The 11,831-nt window shown below is 46.2% G+C and overlaps 1 protein-coding gene across 6 annotated transcripts in view; it reads right to left on the minus strand.

The window, feature by feature from the left end:
* sulf2a (sulfatase 2a) overlaps positions 1–6,867 on the minus strand; it is a 37,231-nt gene extending 30,364 nt beyond the window's left edge. For 2 of the 6 annotated variants that reach the window (XR_013629372.1, XM_078794457.1), the window contains exon 1: positions 6,470–6,605. Coding sequence is in view for 4 of the 6 variants with exons in the window: in XM_078794457.1 (XP_078650583.1) it covers positions 6,470–6,492 (23 nt within the window). In the remaining 2 variants the exon portion in view is untranslated. Of the gene's footprint in view, positions 1–6,469 lie in introns of all 6 variants that reach the window. The other 4 variants (XM_078794459.1, XM_078794456.1, XM_078794455.1 and 1 more) reach the window with 3 other exon arrangements.
* Between the last annotated feature and the right edge of the window lie 4,964 nt (positions 6,868–11,831).

Consider the following 11,831-nt stretch of genomic DNA (forward strand, 5'->3'; position numbering starts at 1 on the left):
GTCTCTGTTCCCGACTGGGCATGCAAAAGGAGAGGTGGTGGACACGTGTGCCATCTATGACATCCAATAAGATGATCAGCCTTGGTCAAAGCTGCCTTTATTCTATCTGGACAACACGGCGGAGCCAAGGACACAAGAATGAGAAGCCATGATTGGCCAACACTGCAGACATGATTTATTTTGGCGGGATTAGCTGGACCAACGTGACATCCACATTAGCTTGTGGCTCCTGCAGAGGAGATATACTTGCCGTTTGTCTCACGAAACCCAAGAAGTGACAGACTCAATAGAACGAAGAAGAAGAGCGGCGTGGAATGGAACGAGCTGCGGGCGCCATTGTGGTGTGACGAGCATGACAACCGAGGGAAAATGCGACACCTGGCCTTGTCCTTGATGTGAATAAGCGCACAATACATCAAAAAGTCAGGGAGAGAGAGCTGGCGAGAAAAAACGAGGTGGAAGAAAACGAGGAGAAAGTGTCTATTTTTAGCAGCATGCGTCTCCTAACGGGTGTATCAATCAATCACCTTTTATTACAGTTACACTATTGGCATAAAATCCAAAAGTGCATTGATGAACAGATGCAAGCTACGGGCTCGATCCCCCCAGGACTACTTCATGCCGGTCCAGGCTGATCCAGATGAAGTTGGGGGAGTAACAGGCAGGAACCCAGGATTGTCTTTTCTCTGATTGTCTGCCTTCTCCTCTGGTGGGAGGCGGATTGATTTCAGTGGGCTGGAACCCCTGGACTGATCTTATTGATCCCGCATCCCTAGTGCTGTCTCTTCTCCAATTAAGAGTTCACTAAGCCGCCACTATAGAATACTCCTAATGAATACCAAGTACCTACCAACACCTCCATGTTGTTCTCGCAAAGCCGCCCGTCTCACTCCCTTCCCCATTTTCCGCATCGCTTCCCAGCTACTGGACAATGCTGGTGGTATTTGGGAGGATCTGCTTGATGGGACCGCCAAGGAATCTCAGCGTTCATTAAATTTAAGCATGTAGTGTTTGCTATACTTCTCCACCGGAAGCCGGATTGGAGGGATTAAAGCAATGTGAGTGTCAGGCAAAGTAGAGCAAAGGCAGCAGAGGCTAGGAATTAGATCAATACAGACAAAGTTCCAAGAAGTAGAATTTCTGGTTGACTTAGGAACAGGAGGAAGTCATGACTGTAATTTCATTGAATTGCCAGCTTGTCTTTCTGTACAGAAACATTACAGCAGCACTATGCTCACAAAGCAGTTCAGACGCAGGTCACATGTGCCCCGATGCACGCGGTTCTAAACCTGTAGTCACACTGCTTTGGTGGAGGGAGAAAATCCAATTTCAGAGATCTGTAATTCCATAAACCTTATTACGGCAACACAATGGTTGTTGCACCCTGAGGCGTGGAGGCGTGGAGGCGTGCAGGCGAGCAAGCGGAGAGGCGGCGTGTGAGCTGAAGCTGTGACCAGGCTCAACACGGGGCGTGGGCAGGGTGATGGACACAGAAATGGAAGTTAGTTGGAGGGTGGAAAATCAGGGAAAGTTGCTTTCTGTCACGAAGACAAGGAAGACTGAAAGCAGCTAAGACGAGCGGCTCGGATTCAGAGTAAAGGTGCTGTTTTTACAAACAAAAAACACATAAAAAGTATAAAACCACCACTGGCTATCAGATGGTACCGATAGTGGACAAATAAATATCTATATTTGTCATCATGCCCTTCTCTTCACATGCACGTACACACACATACATGTGCACGTACACATAATCAATTTAGAGTCATTGTGTGGTCATGATAGGCCATACAGTGATAGCTAAACTTTGCCAAATCCCTATCACTGCAATCAATCCTTATTACCTATTTACAATCTTCAACATTAGAGTCCTCTAGACATGAAATAACACCCCTATAGTCAGATGTCACAGTACCATTTAAGACATAAATAAAACCTGTTCTTGTGTGTGTCGCAGTAAATGTGTTCCATATGGAGGACAGGAAGTGATGTCATGGGTTCAGAGTTGAGTTTTAGCTTTTGGGAGGTTTTTTCATGATAACGACTATTATTATTATGTCATTATTTTCATGCTTGTTGTGAGATAAGTTAAACCTGCAATAAAAGCCTAAGATCAAGTCTGGTGCTTGTCTCAACACGCACAAATACCGACCCCTGGTGACCAACTTAAAATACTACATTCACGATTGGAATGCTTCCATTGGATTGTATGGTTGCTTGAAAATGCTTCATTTGGGCAAAAAGTGTATGTACAATTTGCTTACATATGCACATCTTTGGCTAATACTACGCCAACCACGAAATGGTATGATTTATGAAGTAATATGTCTGAAAAACTGTGATAGAGTGAAGCCGCCAACTTCAAATATCTGCAGTATACAGTTTACAGCATACAGTACACAGTATGTTTTTGGATGTGCGGTCACTGATGCTAGATGACAGAGATCTCGATTTTCAATCCTTGAGACGTGTGACGTTCAAGTGCAGCAATCCTTTTTCAACCCTCCTAGAATCAAATCACACGGTAAAAAATCTGACGGCGTGATGTTTTCTCTCAAGCAAACGAGAGAAAACAATATTTGAGCGGATCAATGCTCTAACACCCCAGCACATCTCCCGTACGCTCACTACGCATTTCATTGTGACATGAAAGCGCCTGTCGGGCTGTCGTTGTCTGAGTGCTCTTAATGACTGTTTCACTAAGCCGGGGCGAGTGGAGTGCGTCTGCCATATTAATTGCGAGCACATGTGCACACACCTCAGGAGCCATTTGGGGGCACCGGAGGAGACGCTCATTAGATGCTGGATGAGACAAGAAGATTAAAAATGTTGATAAAACTCTTCAAATCTACATCTGACACTCAAACTGTGGATAATGCGGATAAAAATAAAGACGTGGTAATTATGGTGATGAGATACGGCTTATTGGACGAGATATGTCTAGAAGCATGTCTCCCGTCCCGGCCTGCCAATTACGGCTCGGAGCATGTTAACATCGGCACATAAGTTTGACACCACTGTGACAAAACTGGCGAAAAGGCCACGGATAGCCCCGGGATCGAACAGCCAGTGGTCGAAGCCCCCCCGACATAAAATGTGGCGATATTGCAGGTTTTTAGTGCGAGCTTTCCGGTTTAATGGTGGCATGTCTCCTGAGACAGAAGGAGCCATGAAGCCCTTCTCTTTGGCTGGCAGGCTCCCGCTGCAGCAGCCCAGCTCAGCCACACTAAGCCATGATTGGAATCTGATTGTTCTCACATCGCCCAACCACGCTGGAGTACAGCACACGGACCGGAACACGGACTGGACGGTCACAGCCGTGCTTTTTGCTGTGTGCTCCTCTCTGCTCCTTTCCTCCCTCCACGGCGGTGGGATGGTGTGCAAGCTGTATTCGGAGAGCCCCTCTGCTGTGTTATCGTTAGCGCAGAGAGGAGACGCAGCATTGAGATGTGCTGCCGGTAAACTCCAGCTTCCTCTCACACTGGAACACACCAGTGTTTCCACTCAACAGATATAAATATTCTTCTCAACTCCGATGTGTAACAGCATGCTTCTTTGACGTGTATTGTACTTATAACGAAGCGTACTTAAACCGTATCGTCGTAGCACCGGTGCCGGCGGCGTACAAAGAGGCTATCAGTGCCTCATTTCTTCATTACGTGTTGGAAGGTGACATTGTGCAAATAACGTCGTGTAAAGCAACATTCCCACACGCTTTTTAAACTTTATTTTACTTAAAGTTAAAGTTGCCATAGTAACTGTCATGCTGTGTTATATATATCACTATATTGACAGTTACTATGGTACCCATTATGGCATTGGATGCTCATATCACCTCGTACCGAAGTATTATTTAAAAAAAAAAAAACAAAAAAAACCTTAAACTGTATTATGGAAAGCAGGAAGTGAACAAATGTAACAATTAGTGTTTGTAAAAGTACCAGATGGAGGGGTAGGATTTAATAAGCTTTGCTTCTTCCTACTCCTTTTGGACATGTGGAACTGGGAACTGATTATGGGATGCACTCAATTGGAATCTGATGCATGTTCAAATGAAATAAAACCATTACCATTACCATTACCATTACCATTACCATTACTATGACCATAAAGTACTTTTCCACATTCCCCGTGTTGTGTATTCTGGCTGTTTCTTTCTGTGGTCGTTAGGACAGTTTGTTGTGGACTTGAATTCATACTGATCAAGTTAATTTCAACTTCGTATTGAAGTATTTAAATTACTATCGCGGTCAACAAAATGACGTAAAAATAAAAAAGCTTTGTTTCTGGACACAGGCTGCACGGCGGTTGAGTGGTTAGCGCGCAGACCTCACAGCTAGGAGACCCAAGTTCAATACCACCTTGCATGTGTGGGTTTTCTCCGGGTACTCCGGTTTCCTCCCACATTCCAAAAACATGCTAGGTTAATTGGCCACTCCAAATTGTCCATAGGTATGAATGTGAGTGTGAATGGTTGTTTGTCTATATGTGCCCTGTGATTGGCTGGCCACCAGTCCAGGGTGGACCCCGCCTCTCGCCTTAAGACAGCTGGGATAGGCTCCAGCACCCTCGTGAGGATAAGCAGTAAAAAATGAATGAATGAATGAATGAATGTTTGTGGACAAATATTCCTATGTAGTACCGGCTTGGGCACACTAAAAGTTCCCAAAGTACCAGCACCACCATCGTATATGTAAACCATGCCGACCCTAATTAGCTGAATGTAGTAGTTGAAATTTGGACAATATCAGCATATCAGCTTTCGCCAATCCCAGACATCCCCAATTAAACACTTCACGTATGTAAATATGGCATAAGTGCTGGAAGTGGATAACGAGAGGACCAGAATCTGCCAGTCATGGACTTCAGGCCCATTAAGATAACCCCCCAAGCCCAACCCCAGCCGGTACCGTAATGGGCAGAAGCCATTCTATCATGATGCGGTGTCACCTTGGCGACTGTCACGGATATCTGCCACCCGTCACCCTGCGGCTAGCGATGGTGGCCGCATCAACGCCATGAGGGACATGTCCTTTGCTTTTATCAACAGCTTGAGTCAACAGCCGTTGCATTAGCATACAATCCATATTCATGCCGGCGCCTTGGCTGCGTCGCCACCTCTTCTGCACATTTTCCAGCCACTTTACAAAACGGCATGTCAAGTGCCTCCCAAATCCCACGCGGTCTCTTACGAATTCACGGCACGGCGGCCGAAAAACAACATCAACAGGTCTCAAGGTCACCACTCCTACCGATTGTGAGCGGCGTCCATTAGCCTCACAAAAGGAGACCAGTGAAGGTGAAAAACGGACGGACGGGAGCACACAAGCGGCTGATTTTGTGGTCACTTCCTTTTAAGGCAGTGTGGCTGCAACAAATCGTATGTGGAGAGAAGACGTCGGGCGCATGCGTGGGTTTGCGCGGGTGTGCTTTTGGCTGCAACCGGAACATGCCTGGGGACAACCTGACAGGTAGACTTAGCAGGAGCATCCGCCTCCTTGGGTCCACGGGCGTCTCGGTGAGAAAAAGAGGCCAGTTGATGTGGGGGTTAGAGCTTCCATGGCAGAGTGCGTTGTGATAAATAATGAATGCTGTAAGAACACGTATCTCCCTGAGCTTCTTTACTCGCCTCCATCCTTGCATTTGTTCATCCATCCACCCATATCGCTGCAAACAGCACGGCCCATTGAGCAGGCTCCGGCATGAATATTTCAACCTCCAGGTCCCCTCTCACGGACCCCCTCCGCTATGATAACTACCACAGCTTAGTGGGGACACGGGCTTTGACCCATAAATATATCGACAACACACCGATGGCGAGAATATTGGCTTCAGCCGAGACCACCGGACGCCTTTTATAGGAGGGGCAGTGGCTGCCGTCGTGGCGACCTTTGACAGATGTTGGGGGGCTGTAAAAAATAACTCTGTAAGAGGTAAACAATCCAAAAGTGTCCTGCATTTAAGCAAACGGATTCCGCCTTGCAGTTCTGCTTCTAAATTTAGAGAAGCACTCCACAGCATTCAGCAACTGTCCTGATTATATTTGGATGAGTAAACCGAGACTGAGACAATGAGCGTAGCATGTTTTAAAAAGCGGCCCCCCCATGGAGACAAAGAGTGCTGAGAAGGCTGAAGTGACTTTTTTCCCCTATGAAGGCTCAACACAACAGGGAAGCATTAAATGACCGTGAAGCCTAACAGTAACAACTTGTATAATAAATAGAAATATACATCAACTACCCAGGTTAGTGCAAGTCCAGCAGCACATAAAGAGCCCAGTCTCGGTGCTGAACACTGGAGCCCCGTTGAGCATCGCATCGCTGTAATGACTTGGTGCACAAATCTCAGGGAGGAACAGAAGCCATCAGAGTATTGAAGTGTAAACTAGGGCAAAGCTCCTTCACCGTACCCGAGACAAGTCCTCCCTTTCCCGATATGTCACGCATGCACGCAAATAGAAATCACACACCTGCTCCTGCAAGTCCGCAGCATCTAGTCCTGTCCGGTCTGCTCGGATCCGCTCGCCTGCGCTGGCAGAGTGAGGATCGCTCTCACCCCCCCGCGCAGCCCCGGTGCAGATAGCTCACTGTTCTAGACGCACTGACAAGTGAAAGGAGGGAGGCGTGGTCTCACACTGGATAAATACAAGAGGGAGGGAAAGAGGGAGGAGAGAGGTTCACTCAATCTACAATTCAATTTTGCTGGACTCCAACCCTCCAACGCTTCTCTTCTTCTTCTTCTTCACTCACCACAGAGCATGTTGTCACCGGGGTTATCTTGGCTGTTTACGTTTGTCGCCTCGCCTGCTCTCCCAGCGGCCAAAACTTTTCAGCTTTTCTGTTTTCAGATGCTTACTTTTGTGTCCTGAGCCGTGGCCATCTGTTGGAGCCAGCCAGCTTCAACTATTCACACGCCGATAAAGGCAGAGGCACTCGGGGGGGGGGGGGGGGGGGGGGGCAAGAGAAAGGAATGGGAGGTAATGAGGGATCAATCTTAGGGTGGGGAGGAAAGGCTCGCACAGCCTGGCACACACACAATATCCATCAGACTGCCACCTTCGGGGCCAGGAAGCTGCACAGTCGGTCCAGGCACACAAGGCAGAGGATCGGGGTCCTACAGGCACACATAGGAGACAACCAGGGACTCAATGTGGGTGACACAAAAGCACTTTCTATCGATCTGAACCGATAACCCAGAAGAGACCTGAGAGATAGGACTATTCAAATCTACACAGAACCTGCAGTGTACCCCGAATCCCTCAGTCCCAATGAGGTCCAAGCTTTTTCCTGCCAGTTTTATCCCAGATATTTCTCCCGAGTACGGGTGTCACCTCCCACCCCCGACCACGGAGGGAGAGGCAAAGCGGCGGGCCGAGGCATCAATCACTGTCCCCGATCCTAGTCCCGTGATGGATGCAGGTCTTTATCCTTTTCTGCAGGTTATTTAGATGCAGTCACCGCCAGAGGGATTAGTGATGGAGAACTCCTCGCCTCTCCTCCCTCGCCATCCAAACAACATCGCCCTAATCTATTATCTGAATTTTCTGGTATTTCTCCATGGAAATTTGAGGTAGGGGTGGAAAAAGATTAATTGTGCACCCCCTCTCAGCGTTTTCAATTACAAGCCCTGCAATGGATCATTTATCTGTCAGCTTAGCCAAGCTGAATTCCTGTTGGTGTAAAAAGATTCAAAGTGTAAAAATGCTATACTATATTCAGGATACACTGGGTTTTCCTCCTTCAGTCGGAAAGTCCTTAATGGAAAGTTTCTCCCGATGCATACGAGATGATGTCTGAAGCTGTGGCGCTGCCTATTAAAGGAGTCATCGAACTTTCGGATGCTGGAACCCAGACAATGCCCCCGAGGCGGCCATGTTTTTACTGAACGGTGCCGACATGCCAACACAGCAGCCCAGTGACACTACTTAGGCGCATGGATTATTTATATTCCAACTCTCCGGCTCACGCGCTCCTCAGATGAGTCGTCTGGCCTGCTTGGAATTGGATTTAGCACAGATCAACAGATGTATTCCAAATCTAACAAAAACGTAAAAGAGTAATGAAGAGACGAGCAACAAAAGAATGATTTGATTTCACTGAGACAAAACAGGCCTCGGGGGGGGGGTGTTTTGAGTTTTCTTGGGGACAGGAGCAGAGCGAGACCTTGCAAGGAAGCATTTTACAATAATAAAGAAGCGGGTGCATAAATAGCCATGAATGATAGTGCAGAGAGGCAGCAGTGTTCCATCCTGCTAAGATCGTGTCCTTGACTGGGAGTGTGTGGTTACAAATGAATTTGCTCCTTTTCTGTACAGGCTGTGCCAGCCTGATAAAAATATTCCCTTGTCAGCTGGCCGCATGAGGGGGGGGGGGGGGGGGGGGCTCTGATCAGTACACCGTTGTATTGTATTATATTCCTCTCTCCGGCTGCTCCAATTATTCTTTAGGTTATTGGTTCATGGTCACTAGTGCCCCCCCGGATACAACTGTCCCTCCTGTGTACGTGTTTTTAATAAGGTCAAGTTATTTATTTACAGGGTTCCCACGGATTTGACATTTTAAAATTCCATATACTACGTTTTCCAGACTCCGATAGATGTGAATCATCTGCAACAATTAATCTGACAATCGATGATTAATCAACGATTCAATCAATTGACAACTATTTTGGCCCCTTTTCTGATATAGTATTGCAAACCAAACCGCTAACTTTGGTTCATATTGATTTGGTCCATCTCGGGCCAAACCGATACCGGATTAATCGAAACAACAGGCTGGAGATTAATTGACCTTTAGTTGCAAGGGTTTGAGGAGGAAAAGAGCGGAGGGTTGGCCATTCAGCTTGTTATTCTCTGAAAATGTTTTCCTGTGTGCTCTCACACAAACATCTTAGCTAGTGCGTTTGATCAAAGTTACTTCATATTTGTTAGATCGAAATTCATAGTAGATGTTTGGACTTGTCTGCAACCTTAATCACAGTTACCGTTAATTATGGCAGCACCGAGTCTCCTCGGGGCAGGTGTCCGACTACAGTACACCACTAAATAGAAAAAATGAATTTCATAATTAGAACATCAGTATGAAACGTTCACACAGGGTTTTATGAACATGGTGCCCAGTCACACACGTCCCAGTATGTTCAAGTAAACTGCAGGGTGACAGCCATTGAAGAACTGCTTGTAAACCGTGGGAGCCGCAGATCAAAGAGCACCCACCACCCCGCAATCAAACACCCGTCTTCCCGAGAGGTCTGAGATTTCAAGGAGCTCAAGGTGCTTTGGGCCAAGAGCCAGCCTATCTCCGGATAATTAGCTGAACCCCCTTTGACGCCATGGTATTTGCATTCCTAATGTACGGCGCTCAGCCTAATATCTGCCAAACATGAAATAAGAAGCGCTTGTGGGCTTGTCTAACAAGGCACCCCAGTGTGTTCGGCACAAATACATTTGTAATCAGTTTGATGCGTTGTCAGGGCCGCGAAGCTGAGGAGCTAAATCACAAGGACTGACAATTTCACACCAGAAGAAGAACATTTGCTTGCCATCACTGTGACATCACAACCACCGCAACGTAATTTTGCATACCAATTAGTACATTTGTGGTAAACAGGTGTGGAGGATGTGTCAACTTTGGGGGCTGCGTTCCAGTGAACAAAGAAAATTTGAAATGTTGGAGCTATCTTCTGAACTTATTGACAAACAATGCGGGTGGTGCGTATCCAATGGAGTCTCAGTCAGGTGGATGGATGAACTTTTCCACTACTTCTGGAGCAAGTCGGGGAGAATTCTCAAGTTATTTGTGTAGTCTCTTGGATCTTCCTTGTGAATTCCATGAATAACTAACCAGAATTCCCAAAGCAACGTCTTCTAGTCAGCAATTCCGTCAGCCTTTCTTTTTTCTAGTTAGGTTTATGCTTTCTTCCTGCTCTTTCCGCATTCCCTTTCTGCAGCTGAGAGATAATGCATAATCCCTAATGTTGCCAGATAATCCCTAATGTTGACATACATTTTCTTTTACGGAGTGAGGGCTTCTCTGGAGTTCAACATCCTGTAGGTCCCTTGCAAACTGAGGAATTAAGTAAGCTAGCAAAACTGCTTTAGCGTGGCGTCACACGGGACCAAATAATGCTTCATGGATGCCGGAATACGCTACCAATGAAGTCATTCCATACCAAAGACGTATTTATACGTCCATGGAATATGTGGAATAGTTGTTGCAATATTTGAGCCGTCAAAGTGAAAGTTATCCATGAAATGTAACTTTTCACACAAAGCTGGTTTACTCCTCTTTTTAGTCAGGAACTGATATTTCCCGGAAACTTACCTATGTTCTATTGTTGATTACTCAAGAAGCCAAAAAGGTAGAAACAAACTATTTTTTGTGATGAAAGACGGGAGTCTACTGAAGTATTCCCTTTGGTAGGTTCCAGCCATAGAACACGGTATTCCGTGCGCCTCAAAAGATCCGTCCTAATCGTTTAATATGGCTGGTATTGAATGAGTTAATAAAGCATGCTGTTTTGTAGTTGCAAACAGTCTATTATTAATTTTTACCATTTTTTGGGATCCTTTGTGTTGATACGCCGCCAGCCATCTTTCCGCCTCGGTGAGTACTGATGAGTACTGGAGAGTACTGCACTTGACTGGATGACTTACATCAAGTGTCTTATGAGTGTACGTCGTTTGGCCACTTTATGGATATATTTATATTGTATACTGCAATGTAGTCCGACACAAACTGGAGCCAAAATATCCGATGTGTTGTGAATGAATATGGAGAATTCCGATTCCATGTCCTGCCTCCAACATTAGCATTCCATTGCAGTTTCAAGTGCACTTCAATGCAAATGTTAAAGTCAGTAGTGAGACTGAGGGGCCTGAATTGTAAATCAAAAGACTTTAAACAGATATGCAAATGAGCAAGCAGCCATGTTTGGTGTTCTCAATAATTAATAGCTTGTTTGTACCAGAGTGGACTTTTCTCCTTTTTGTGTGGCTATGTGCATTTGCAAGCCAACACTAATGCAGAGAGGAGGTGGCGTGGTCTAAGCTAGACAAATGGCCCCACAATGGAACACACACACACACACACACACACAAGTGCTGCGGGGAGGTGTTCTAGTATTTTTACCTCTGGACTCCTCCATACTAAATCCTGCCAAAAAAATGAAGATGTTTTATGGGACGTTGATCACCGAGCATATGCACGGCCTTTAGTGGGCTCTGCAGAGTGACACTTTAGCGCCTACTCCAAACACAGCGCCTCTCATCTTATTTGTACCCAGTGGCCATGTCTGAATAGCTGCCCCGGAGCAGCCCTGTAAGCAGACTAACGACAAGTGGGAGGATGAAATAATAACTCCTTCCCGGGAGAGGGAGCGAGATGATGAATTGTGCAAAACCTCATCCGGCGATGCATTTTAAAGACGTCACAGTGCAGGGCAGAGCAGCGCTGATGCTGACGGAGCAGAGGATGGCTTATTAAAGTCTGTCTTTCTGTCCGGCCTTGTGACAAGCCGCTCCCTTAATGAGCTGTCTGAAGTCAAACAAGAGAAATACCAACACAATAAATTACGGGGCTCATCGCTTCCTGTTTGCCTGCACTCAGATACGGCTGAGTAATCTCTCTATCTGGCCCGGCACCACCCAGAATGAGGTTCTGTCAGACGACATCCTGCAATTCTCTGCCTCATTTGCATAACTGGTGGCATGTTTTTCGCAGTTAATTAGATTCTGGAATTAGTTTTCTGCAAAAAGAAAGAAAAATATAAGATGCTTTTCTTCCCATTTGGAAGTGACAAGATAAAATTGTGTATGAGGGTAATTGCGTGGC

This window comes from Doryrhamphus excisus, linkage group LG11, assembly GCF_037039965.1.
Source record: "Doryrhamphus excisus strain RoL-2023G ecotype Guam linkage group LG11, RoL_Dexc_Guam_v1.1, whole genome shotgun sequence".
Taxonomy (NCBI): domain Eukaryota; kingdom Metazoa; phylum Chordata; class Actinopteri; order Syngnathiformes; family Syngnathidae; genus Doryrhamphus; species Doryrhamphus excisus.